The 12,137-nt window shown below is 43.1% G+C and overlaps 1 protein-coding gene across 20 annotated transcripts in view; it reads right to left on the bottom strand.

Moving 5' to 3' along the window:
- Window positions 1-12,137, bottom strand: part of ZFHX3 (zinc finger homeobox 3) — a 263,343-nt gene that overhangs the window by 73,352 nt on the left and 177,854 nt on the right. For all 20 annotated transcript variants that reach the window (XM_081202548.1, XM_081202547.1, XM_081202531.1 and 17 more), the window contains one exon: window positions 2,918-3,149. In XM_081202548.1, coding sequence (XP_081058674.1) covers window positions 2,918-3,149 — 232 coding nt within the window. The remainder of the gene's footprint in view (window positions 1-2,917; window positions 3,150-12,137) is intronic.

Raw genomic sequence — 12,137 nt, 5'->3', positions numbered from 1 at the left:
ATCCAATGAGGCTGGAAGATTCAGGACAGACAAAACAAAGCACATAACACGTACTTGAACTATGGAACTCACTCACACAATTAGATTGTGATTGTCACCAACTTGGGATGACGTTAGAAGGGGTTTAGATAAATTCACTGAGAAAGCTGTTAAGGGCTACTAGTCATGATGGCTACTAGTTCTTCCTCCACTGTCAGAGGCAGAAATCCCCTGAATACCAGTGGCTGGGAATCACAAGTGGGGAGAGTGCTGCTGTGCTCATCTCATCTTTGTGAGCTTCCCATAGGGTGGCCACTGTGAGAACAGGATGCTAGACTAGATGGGCCTTTGGTCTGACCCAGCAGGGTTATTCTTGCATTCTTATGATTCAGGCTGTGATTAGAAGTGGTGCTGAAATAATTATATTCACCACAATGAATTTGCTGTTGTTTGCTGTCAAATGAAGGGACTGCTGGACTGCTGCCATCCCTCCTAGCAGAGCCTTGGAGGAAATCAGGGAGACTATTTATGGTTGGCTAGGACAAATGGACAGGCCCTTCTGCATAAGGCAGCATTCTGTCACACAGGAGAATGGCACTTAACTGAGCCAAAGAAGGCAGGGAGTAGGGAAGCCTACAAAGGCAAAGGCAAATGCAAAGGAGGCCTCAGAAGTCGAGCAAAGTGAAGATACATTTGATTCTCCTTAATTTGGGCCAGGATGCAGGTGGCACTGTGGTCTAAACCACAGGGCCTAGGGCTTGCTGATCAGAAGGTCGGTGGTTCGAATCCCTGCAACGGGGTGAGCTCCCATTGCTCGGTCCCTGCTCCTGCCAACCTAGCAGTTCGAAAGCACGTCAAAGTGCAAGTAGATAAATAGGTACAACTCTGGTGGGAAGGTAAATGGCGTTTCCGTGTGCTGCTCTGGTTCGTCAGAAGCAGCTTAGTCATGCTGGCCACATGACCAGGAAGCTGTCTGCGGACAAACACCGGCTCCCTAGGCCAGTTAAGCGAGATGAGCGCTGCAACCCCAGAGTCATCCATGACTGGACCTAACGGTCAGGGGTCCCTTTACTTTTAATTTCGGCCAAGATGCTAGAGAAAACTTCTTGAAAAATTCATATGATATACCTGATAGCCCTTTACAAATAGGAACAAAAGAATAGCCCTGCTGGATCTGGCCAGTGGCTCATCTAGTCCAGCTAGTGGCTAACCAGATGCCCCAATGGGAAGCACACAAGCAGGACCTGAGCACAAGAGCCCTCTCCCCCCCTGCAGCTTCCAACAACTGGTATTCAGAAGCACAAAGCCTCCAACAGTGAAGGTAGAACATAGGCATTATAACTAATAACCATCAATAGTCTTATCCAGCATGAATTTGTCTAATCTTCTTTTAAAGCTGTCCAAGTTGGTGGCCATCACTGCCTCCTGTGGGAGCAAATACCATAGTTTAACTTTGAACTGTGTAAAGAGGTACTTTCTTTTGTCCGTCTTGAATCTTCTAACATTTCTGCTTCATTAGATGGCTCTGAATCCAAGCAGTATGAAAAAGATAGAAAAATATATCTCTCATTGCTTTCTCTACTTCATGCATAATTTTATACATTTCTCTACTCATCCTTTTGTTCTAAACTAAAAAACTCCAAACACTGCAACCCTTCCTCCTGTATGAGGAGCATTCTAGTTGGCCTTCTCTCTTTCTAGTCGACAATATCCTCCTTGAGGTTAGGCAACCAGTACTATCTATACACAGTAATCACATGGCATTTGCACTTTTCACGGCTGCTGCACACTGGATCTGTTTTCTGCCACTCTCTCTCTCTCTTAGGTTCTCATTGAACCTAAGCAAATCTGATTTGAAAACTTTATTTTATTTTAGAAAACAAATGCACCAACAAACAAATTGGAGGATAGGCCAGTTTGAATTGGAAGGGGCTTCTTCCGCACTTCTATAGCATTAACCTAACCCACCCTCCTATCATTAATGCCCCTGCACAAAACACACTACAAGGAGCTCAGTCTTCTCTACCACATTAGATGGGGGCTGGGTATGGGGCCAATACATTGCCTCCAGTGGTGTAGCGTGTTTTGCCAGCCCCAGGGGTGTGCGCATGCGCATGTGCACCAGGGACAGTTGGACGCAGAGTGTGAACAGAGTCTGCTGCGCCAGCCCAGCCCTCACCACCAATGTGACCCTACCTCCACCAGAGCCAAGAAGGGCAGCATTGCATCGCCTTCCCCTGGATCATCCCAGCCTTGAAAAGTGGCTTGGGGCTGGCAGGGCGCCCTTCGATCCCAGCCTCACAAAGTGAATCATTCAGATCAGATTCCAGCTTTGCAACGCAGGACGGAATGAGGAGCCAAATGCGCAGCGTCCCTCAGAAAAATGCACCTAAGGCCATCACCCTGACAGCCCTCCACGCTACGCCTCTGCCTCCTTCCCTTGCCACCCCCACTGCCTGCAAATAATCCTTACTTCCTGGAACCTGCCAGGGTATGGCACAGGAGGGTTGGTGCTAATGTAATCCCAAAGGGAAAGGAGCAGACAGCAGGCAGTAAGCAGTCTCTATAGATCATAAAACAACTCATGAAGGCCAGCTGGATGCTTTCCTTACAACAGGAGAATGAAATGCAAGTAAGATTTCTACAACACTAGTCGCACACATCCACTTCAAGGCAACTTGGCTGATGTTGGTCCCACCAAGCAAGCAGAAAGTCAGTGCAAACCGTTATTCAGCTAGACAAGTGTCTGAGTGCTGGGCCAAAAATCCAGTCACAATCCCAGTGCTGCCTTCCCAACTGCAGTCATGAACGGAGGCCAACTTGTTCCTCACCTTCTGAAATTGAGAGAGCAACACCCTGGTGTCACTGAAGTAGACACATCTCACTGTAATGGCAGAAAGAAGAGCTACACTTTGCTCGTGTGAGAAATACCACTCACCAGCATCAGGGGCGGAGCACTTCTGGATGGTGAAGATCTGGCCCAGGTCCTCCTCTTCTTCGGGAAGGCCCTTCTGTAGGCGCTGCAGTTTACGCAGACTCTCACTCCGTTGATGCTTCATGGAGCGGACATGCTGAATGAGATTTAGTTTGGCCTTGGTGGAGTAGTTACATAGGACACAGTGGTAGAAGCAGCTTTCCCCATCAACTCCACTCTCATGATGCTGAAGGTGCTGCAGAAAGGAAATGAGAGCAAAAGGTCAGCAATGAGGACCAACTTACACAAACTCCAGGGCAAAACTGAGCGTGTCAAAATCCTGGGGACGTCAAAAGGCCAAGTGGGGGCAGGAGAAGGCAGACTTTCCCACACACTCTTCATTTCAATCATAAGAAGCATCTTTTTAAAATCTGAATTTCAAAGACAAACTCATCGTTTGTCACCTAAAAGACTAAAAATGACTTGCCTTTAAAGGATCCCCTTTTTATTCAGGAGTTTCTCTTGCTAAAAGCATAATTAAAACTCATGCTGAAGTAAAGCATGTGTTAATAGACACACACTCCTCTCAAAAAGCTAGGAAGGCATACCAGACTGTTAGCCATGTCAGCCTGTTCAGCAAGTGCAATAGTCTTTTAGCGTGTTAAGGCTAAAAGATGTATTCTGTTGTTGTTGTTTTTAATGATATTTATTAAAGTTTCAAAGAAAAGAATTACATGAATTTAAAAAAGAAGAAAAAGAAAGACAAAAATAAAAATAGAAGAAAAAATACAAAATACAAAAAAGATAAAAAACACTTTAAAAAAATACATCAGTCTTTCCATACCTTACATTCATTTCCTTGTTTCCCTGACCTCCTCACGCCTCCCTTTTTTGTATTCCAATTCAGTTAGTTAATTCAGCAATTTCTTTCCCTCTTTGTTTTTATCTTAGTCCTTTAACATAATATATTATAACTTTGGATTCTCACCTGTTTACAATCCATTTTTACATACACCTTTATAACATTGCTGCTTAAACCACTTAACTTCATTCTGACATCATTCTAACATTCATTAATTTTGCAATATTTCTGTAAGGCTAAAAGATTTATTCTGGCATATGTTTTTCCGGACCAGAGTTCACTTTGCATGCCTGATGAAGAAAGCAATTCATATCAGAATGTAAGAGCCCTGTAGCAGAATCAGGCCCATCTAGTCCAGCACTCTGTTCTCATAGTGGGCAACTAGAGGCACCAATGGGAAGCCCACAAGCAGTACCCTGAATACAACAGCATTTTCTCTACCTGCAATTTTCAGCAACTGTTAAAAATGCATGTTGGTTTAGGAACTCTCTGCAGCACCAGTGGAAAACTGGGCTTTAATCAATCCACCTAACAAGCAACCCTATCACTCTTGAAGAAAGAAGTGCCTCTTGCAAGCAAAACTAGCTAAATTCCAAACTAAATCCCCAATCGGGTGGGAAGGGGGTTGCCACAGAAAGATGCATGTAGATTCGTCTGCAGTCTGTCTGCCCCCTGGAACACCTCCCTGACACTTAAAGTGAATGTGTAACACAGCCTCTGAGAAGAATAGGCAATCAAAAACTGTGTCTCTCTGGGTGATTGCCCACACCTCTGAAGGTGCATGACACAGGGAGTTATAGGATCGGTCCAAAGACCCATCTAGTCCAGAACCTTTTTATCACACTAGCCAACTGGATACCCTAATGGGACACCTGAAAAACAAGAGCACTCTCTCCACTTGCAGTCATCACTGCAGCCTCACTGGAGTCATCATGACCTTTTTTCCTAAACTAAATGTTCCCAAATGATGTAACTTTCCTCAGGGGGCGTCTTCTAGTCAGACGGTCATTTTGGCTGCTCTTTTCTTAACCTTTTTGAGTTCTACAATGTCCTTTTTCAGCTGAGTTGCCCAGACCTGTACAAAGTATATTCCTGTATATGTAAATTGGGGGAGGGTTGTTGTTTTTTGCCTCAATGTGCACTGCTTTGCACTTGCTTACAATGAATCACGTTTGCCATTTAACACACATCTATCCAGTTTGAAGAGCTCCTCACATTCCCTTTTTTTAGTACTCTGAAAAAATGGGTGTCATTAGTCTGCCCTTCCAACACTGCAACAAACACAGAAAGAAACCAAATTGGATCATCTATGGCCAGCTTCACAGCAACCCACTCCTCTTCACCCATGGACAGTAATCACAGTTTGCACCTCCCTTCACAAGACTGCTGAATTCAATTCATTACGGAAAAAGGTATGTGAGAATTAAATGCTAGTAGAGCCCCTAGTGCAGACTGCCCCTTAATGGAGTTGAGCTAGACCAAAAAAGAAACTTATAATTCTCAGGGATAATAGGCAGAACCACAAAGAAACATTGAAAGCTGTCTTAAATCAAGAGAGATGACTGGTCCACATAGCTCAGCATTGTCTACACTGATGAGCTGTGATTCTCCAGATTTTCAGATAGGGGTCTCTCCCAGCCCTACCTGGGGATGCCAGGGATTAAACCTGGGACCTTCTACATGCATAGCATGTGCTCTACTCAAAGCTCATCCATACAGAATATGAAAAGGAAGAGCTAAACAAGAAGTCTCACTAGGAAGTAATTTCTTCTAAAGAATATAGGCTTTTACTAGCTACTAAGAAAAGCCAACCAACTTCTGCCAGGTTACATTGATCAATTCCATAATATGGAGGGGCACAACAGCTTTCCCCTCCCCTTTACCAACAACAGGAAGCTTCTAACATCAGGTTCTTCACGCATGGAATGCAAAATATTGATCATGGTTAGTCAAAGCTTCACTTTTAAAGCAGAAACACACTGAAGTACATTTGATAAAAACCCTCACAAGTGAAGTTTCCCAAAGGATTAGAACTTGCTGGAAAATGAGGGCATTCCTCAGTCCAGTGAGGACCATTTGTTAGAAAAGAGATAGTCAACACTGTGCCCTCCTGATGTTGTGGACTACAACACCCACCGGCCGCAGACAGAATGACAGGAGTTACAGTCCACAAGAGCTGGAGGGTATTACTCTGACTACAAATAAGCTGAGCTTAGATCCTGGAAAGACAGAGGCCCCGTGGGTGTGTGATTCCCATGCCTAAGAAATTGGTCAACTGCCTGCCCTGGACAGGGCTGCACTTTCTGAAGGAGCAGGTATCCAGTCCAGGGGTGCTTCTGGATCCAGCTCTGTCAGTGGAGGTGCAAGTAGCCTCAGTGACTAGAAGCACCTTTTACAACCTTTGACTGGTGTGACAGCTACAACTGCTCCTGGACCAGAAGCCTTGACCACAGTAGTTGAGACACTGCTGAATGTAATATTGGGTTACTGCAACACACTCTATGTGGGGCATCCCTTGTACTTTATGCAGAAACTGCAGTTAGTTTTAGCAGCTCGGTTGCTGACAGCAGTGAGACCCTGTCTATATGCAACCCTATGCTCAGAGATCTGCACTGGTTTTAATTTTATTTAATAAAATTTATATATCTCTTGATTGGTAAGAAAACCTCTAAGCAGTTTACAAAAATATAAAACGAAACATTAAAATATGTTTTAAGCAGGTTGTCTATCTGCTACAGGGCCAAGATAATCAAGGTGTTACTATTAGTATGCCCTTAACAGTTAAAGACCAGTTTACTTGCAGGATCGCCTTACCCCATATAGGCCCACTCAGTTGCTTCAGTCTATGGAACTGGCACTGTTATGAGTTCCACATAATACTTGTAGGGAATTGATCTTTTAGTGTGGTAGCATTCACACTTTGAAACTTCCTGCCTGTTAATATTAGGCAGGACCTTTGCTAGCTTAAAACATTTTTCTTTAGGCAAACCTATCCAGAAACTGGATGTGTTTTATTTCATTTTAGCTTTGCTGATTTTAGAACTTTAGAATACTTTTAAACACTTGTTTTATAATTATTTTTATTGAGAATTTTAATGTCTTATTTTATATTTTTGTATGCCACTTAAGGGGGATGTGAGTGGTGTTGTGGTCTAAACCACGGAGCTTCTTGGGCTTGCCAACTGGAAGGTCGGTGGTTCAAATCTCCGTGATGGCGTGAACTCTTGTTGCTCAGTTCCAGCCCCTGCCAACCTAGCAGTTTGAAAGCACGTCAAAGTGCAAGTAGATAAATAGGTACCGCTCTGGCGGGAAGGTAAATGGCATTTCTGTGTGCTGCTCTGGTTTCGCCAGAAGCGTGTTAGTCATGCTGGCCACATGACCTGGAAAAACTGTCTGCAAACAAACGTCGGCTCCCTCGGCCAGTAAAGCGAGATGAGCGCCCCAACCCCAGAGTCATATGCGACTGGACTTAACTGTCAGGGGTCCTTTACCTTTTTTATGCCACTTAAGAGGTTTTCATACAACCAAGTGGCATATAAATCCTCACCACACAGAACTTCAGCAATCTGCAACCAGGGTGGTACCCAACAGGCTTATTTGGACTGCTGCTGCCCAGAAAGGACCACCCTGCTGAGAGACTGAGGGCCCACTCCTGCCTCTCTCCACCTGACCCAGGCTTCAAAAGGACCGATGCTGTTAAATTGCTTTTAAGATGTTTTTTAAAAAATATTTTTGTAATTGCTTTTTAGTGTTTTAACTGTTTTTAACCCACATCCTATGCCCTTTTAAAATGTGTTGGGGTGGTTATTGGGTTGTTGTTTTTAATTTGATTATGTACTTTGTAGTTTTACATTCTGATTTTATCCTGTGAGCCATCCTGAGACCTGTAGGTATAGGACGGTATATAAATTCAATATATTATTATTATTATTATTATTATTATTATTATTATTATTATTATTATTATTATTAGGATTTCTTGCCCACCCTTCACCATATAGTCCCAGGGCAGGTTACAACATTTATAACTGTATAATTTTAAAGCCAAATAAAATATTTCTAAAATGAAAATAGATAAAATAAATATACACCAGACAAGAAAGCAGGTCCCACAGAAATCTTAACTGCCAAAGGTCAGGGGAAAGAGGTGTGTTTTCCAGATAAGAAGATATAGCAAAGGTGATAGACACACCTCTGTGAGGAGGGAGTTTCATGGTTTAGGGGCTACCGTGGAGTATGTCCACCCCAGGCTGCTAGCCTCTGAACTTCTGACGTCAACGAAACTACCTGTCTATCTGAGAGATTTGTAGGGAAGGAGGTGGCCTTTCAGATATCTGGGGTTTAGGGCTTTGAGCACCTTAAATCAGGGCCAGAAAACAAACAGCAACCAGTGCAGTCGTCTTAAAATAGGGGTTATATGAGCTCTAAATAGAACCTTGACTAGTAAAGCTGGCTGTTGCATTTTTGACCAGTTGAAATTTCCAAATAGTTTTCAAGGGAAACACTATGTAGATCACATTACAATCATCTAAGTTAGACATCACCAGACCAAGGGTACAGTGGCCAAGTCATCTCTGTCTGGAAGGGGCTGTTGCTGGAAACTGGCACTCCTATCCACTGAGACTACTTGAGCCTCCAGTAACAGTGTTGGATTCAGGGGAACTCCCAAGCTATAGACCTACTTCATCTCCCCAGCTCCTGTATACCAGAACTCAGAATACATTTTCTTTATGGGATCCTCTTTACTGGCCCACATCTAGTCCATGACCACCTCCAAGCATCAATCTAGCACCAGATTGCCTCTCCCAATTCAAATGAGGGGGGGGGGGCGGTACGTATGCATCATTCACATATTTCAATCCAAAATTCCTGATAACAGATCCCAGCGGCACTTCAAAAAGGGCAAATGGAAGAATGAGTCCTTTGTACTGGTGGGCTTCAAGGTTTCTTACGAGCTGCAGCTGGGGAAGACTCTGGGCTTATCCACACTTCCTCTTGTCCTGCTGCTATCCCCCAGGGAAAACAGCTCCTCACTTAGTACTCTATTGGAGCAGCAATTTGGGTTTTCTACAGATTGATGTTTTCTCTGATTTAGCTCCAAAGATTGGGGTTTTCCCTGGGAAAGGAGCAAGGAAAGGGGAAAACTGCTTGGACCCGTGCCTAGAAAGTGTGGGTCAAGTGGAGAAATGCTCAGATCTGTGTTTTCTAGGCATGGGAGATGCAGAAGTGTGGATGAGCCCTCTGTCCAAACAATCCACAAATGTATGTTCAAGACCCATGGACAGTTCCCCGTGTTCAGTTGCTAACGGACAGGTTGCTATACAGTTATGGACAGAAAATGACTGAGAAAGAGAAATTTTAAGAAAGCTCTGATGGTGAGCCGCATCTTGAAAAGATGTCAGAGAAGGACTTTTTCCTGTGGACAATTTGACTCTAAAGTAATTACCCATGAGTAGAGCTGAATTGGGAAGAATTGGATTTTTAAATGTTTAATCTGGCATCGAAACGGGGAGGTTCAATACAGGAAGTCCGCCTCCCCTTTTGTAGATAAACTGAAGCAAGGAGGCTGCAAGCTAAAGTCTTGGAAAGCCTTTTGTAAAAGACTAAATTTCCATCGGTAAAGAACTAACCTCCCCCCCCCCTTTTGGAGACAGGAGAAGAGGAACAGGAAGTGGTGGACTGAATATGCCTGTAGGAGAGAGTTAAGAGAGTTAAAATACCGCCGCTCTGACCCTGGAAATGGGCTGCTAGCAGGATTGATGTTTTTTGGAACGTCCATTGACAGCGTTTAGAACGTTCATTGACAGGTAGCTAAACAAGAGAATACATTGTTTCTACTGTCTCCGGTTGTTTTCAAAAAAAGGAGGAAAGTAACTGAAAACTGAAACTAACTTTGGATTATTGAAACTGTGTTTAAAAGAGGACATACTGACCGATACAAATAGAAACTGTTTTCCCCTTGTGGAAGCTTTTGAAATTGGTTACTTTACAGGAGCTGAGCTAGGGGAATTTCCAGCTGCAAGACAAAAAAGTGTGAGACTTTGGAATTGACCTTGAATCTCTTAAGTGTTATGGCAAACAGAAAGGAAAAAACAGACGGGATGTCGACAGAAGAGGCCTTAGTGGCTGCATTATTGAAAATAAACGATTCGCTGGAACAACTTCACAAGAAAACAGACGTGATAAATGTGAAAATGGATGCTGCAAATATTGAAATTGACTTAATCGTAGAAAGTTTAAATAACTTGGGACAAAAGGTGAATACCAATTCAGAAACTGACACAGGAATCTACTCTGATACGGCAAACTGCAGATGAAGTCAGGGAAAAAACCCTTGCTGCTGAATCTAAAGCAATACAACTGGAGAGAAGAGTCCCATCCATACAAAGACAACCTGATGAACATAAGCTGACATTCGTTATGATTGAACTTAAAGAAGAACAGATGAATTTGAGGACCAGAGCCCTATCTGAACTGGAAAAGGAAAGCTTGACAGAGTTTCAGGAGGCGACAGGACTAACATCGGTTGAGAAAGAGAGGTATTTGGGGGTTAGTATGACCGCCAAAAATGTGAATCTGTTTAAGGATAACTGTGAAGGATGTTGGATTGAAGAGAAGGGGGATTTGGAAATATGGACAAATCAGAAGTTGTTACTGTTGGGCCAAGTTACTGTGGTGGGGATGAGGGCTGCTGTGTTGCTGGGGATGTTGCTTTTGTTTCAAACATTGCAAGCTTTGGATGGGATGGATTGTTTCAGGAGGTGGCAGAGGGATGTTTTTAGAGTTGTTTGGCAGGGCAGGAAGCCTCGAGTAAAACTTAAGATATTGATGGATGCCAAAGAAGGAGGTGGACCTGCCCTGCCAGACCTTTAAATTTCGTTGTGAACCATCTGCTTTTTGCTGGTTGAGAGAATGGCTGCTTCTTGAAAACACTGAAGTGTTGGACAATAGCAGACGAAGTTGATGGACTATATGGAATTGGCGGAAATGACTGGCAAGATCCGAGACCAGGGAGAAGAGTCGGTGGAAGAAGATTGGAAAAAGTTTAAAGACTATTTATAGAAATATTGTAAAATTAAGGAATGTTAGAAGAATGTTGGAATGAAGTTATATGGCTTTAGTAGAAATGTCATAAGGAATTAAGTATAAATAGATTAATAGAAAATTAAAGGAAAAATAAGGCAAGAATGTGTTAAGATAATTATAGGATAGAAAACAGTAAGATGGAAAGGAATTGCTGAAACAATTAATAGAAGTGGAATACAAAAAGGGAGGTGTGAGGAGGTCGCTGGAAATAAGTGAATGAAATATAAGATATTGAAAATGTTTGAGGTGTTTTTAAATTGTTTTTGTTGGTTTTTGCTTTGTTTTGTTAGTCCATGTAGCGTTTTTGTATTGTATTTGTATTGTTTTTTCTCTTTTCTTTTTTGTTTGTAGTGTTGTGTTGAAAATGTTGAAAAAGTAATAAATATCATTTTAAAAAAAACAAAACATGTCAGAGAAGAAAGCCCCAAAGGGGCTAACCAAGCAAATAGCTGTGGAAAAAACTTCACGCAACTTAAAGTTCAGGAGGGGAAGGAGAAAGCAGCACTTATAAGGCTGATGAGGAGTCCAGTAGAACAAAGTGAGACACAGGGGTTGAAGTCAAGGAGAAAGCAGGTCTAGAGGATGCTGGGCTGGGTGTGGGCAAGACCAAAACTATTTTGGGCTGCTAGGTCTGGACTCTAGAAGCTGACAGGTGTGTGGGTATTGTCTGCCAGTTGTGGCCTCTATTGCGATTGGTGCACTGTGAACTGGTAAATCTACAGAAGGAAGCAATGAAGGCTAAAGGCAATGGATAATGACAGAATTATACATACTGATTTGAACTGAAAAGCCAGTTCCTTGACTATGATTCTGGCTTCCCAGGACTGGCCCTCCAGAAGTTGTTGGACACCAACTTCCATTAATCTCAGTCAGCATGGTCAATGGATGGTCAATGATGACGGAAGCTGGAGGGCCACAGGCTCCCCAACTCTAGCTTATCATGAGGAAAGGAGACAAAGAGGGCAGGTGAGAAGCTTTGGGTTCAACCTATAGCAGTAAAATCACTCAGTAGGTTCTGTGAAGGTCATATATTGGGCCCAGATACCTTCATGTTGCCAAAATTTTAGGACAACTGCATAGAGACAAGTGAAGGTAGGCTACACACAGTTGTTTCAAGGGGGAGTTGCATCTTCAACTTTGCATGCAGTAGAGTCAGACATGCCCCTGTACATTGCAGGACATCTCCGCTCTTCTGGGCCAAGAAAATTTTCACATGGTGCCCTCAGCTTTTCCCAAATGTGGCCACTCTCAGGCCTCTGTGGTTTCTCCATCATTAAGGTATACATTAAAAGTCAA

The sequence above is a fragment of the Podarcis bocagei genome (genome assembly GCF_964188305.1).
Source record: "Podarcis bocagei genome assembly, chromosome: 7".
NCBI lineage: Eukaryota > Metazoa > Chordata > Lepidosauria > Squamata > Lacertidae > Podarcis > Podarcis bocagei.
Note: the sequence above shows the minus strand (reverse complement) of the source record. Positions and strands in the feature narration are given on the sequence as shown.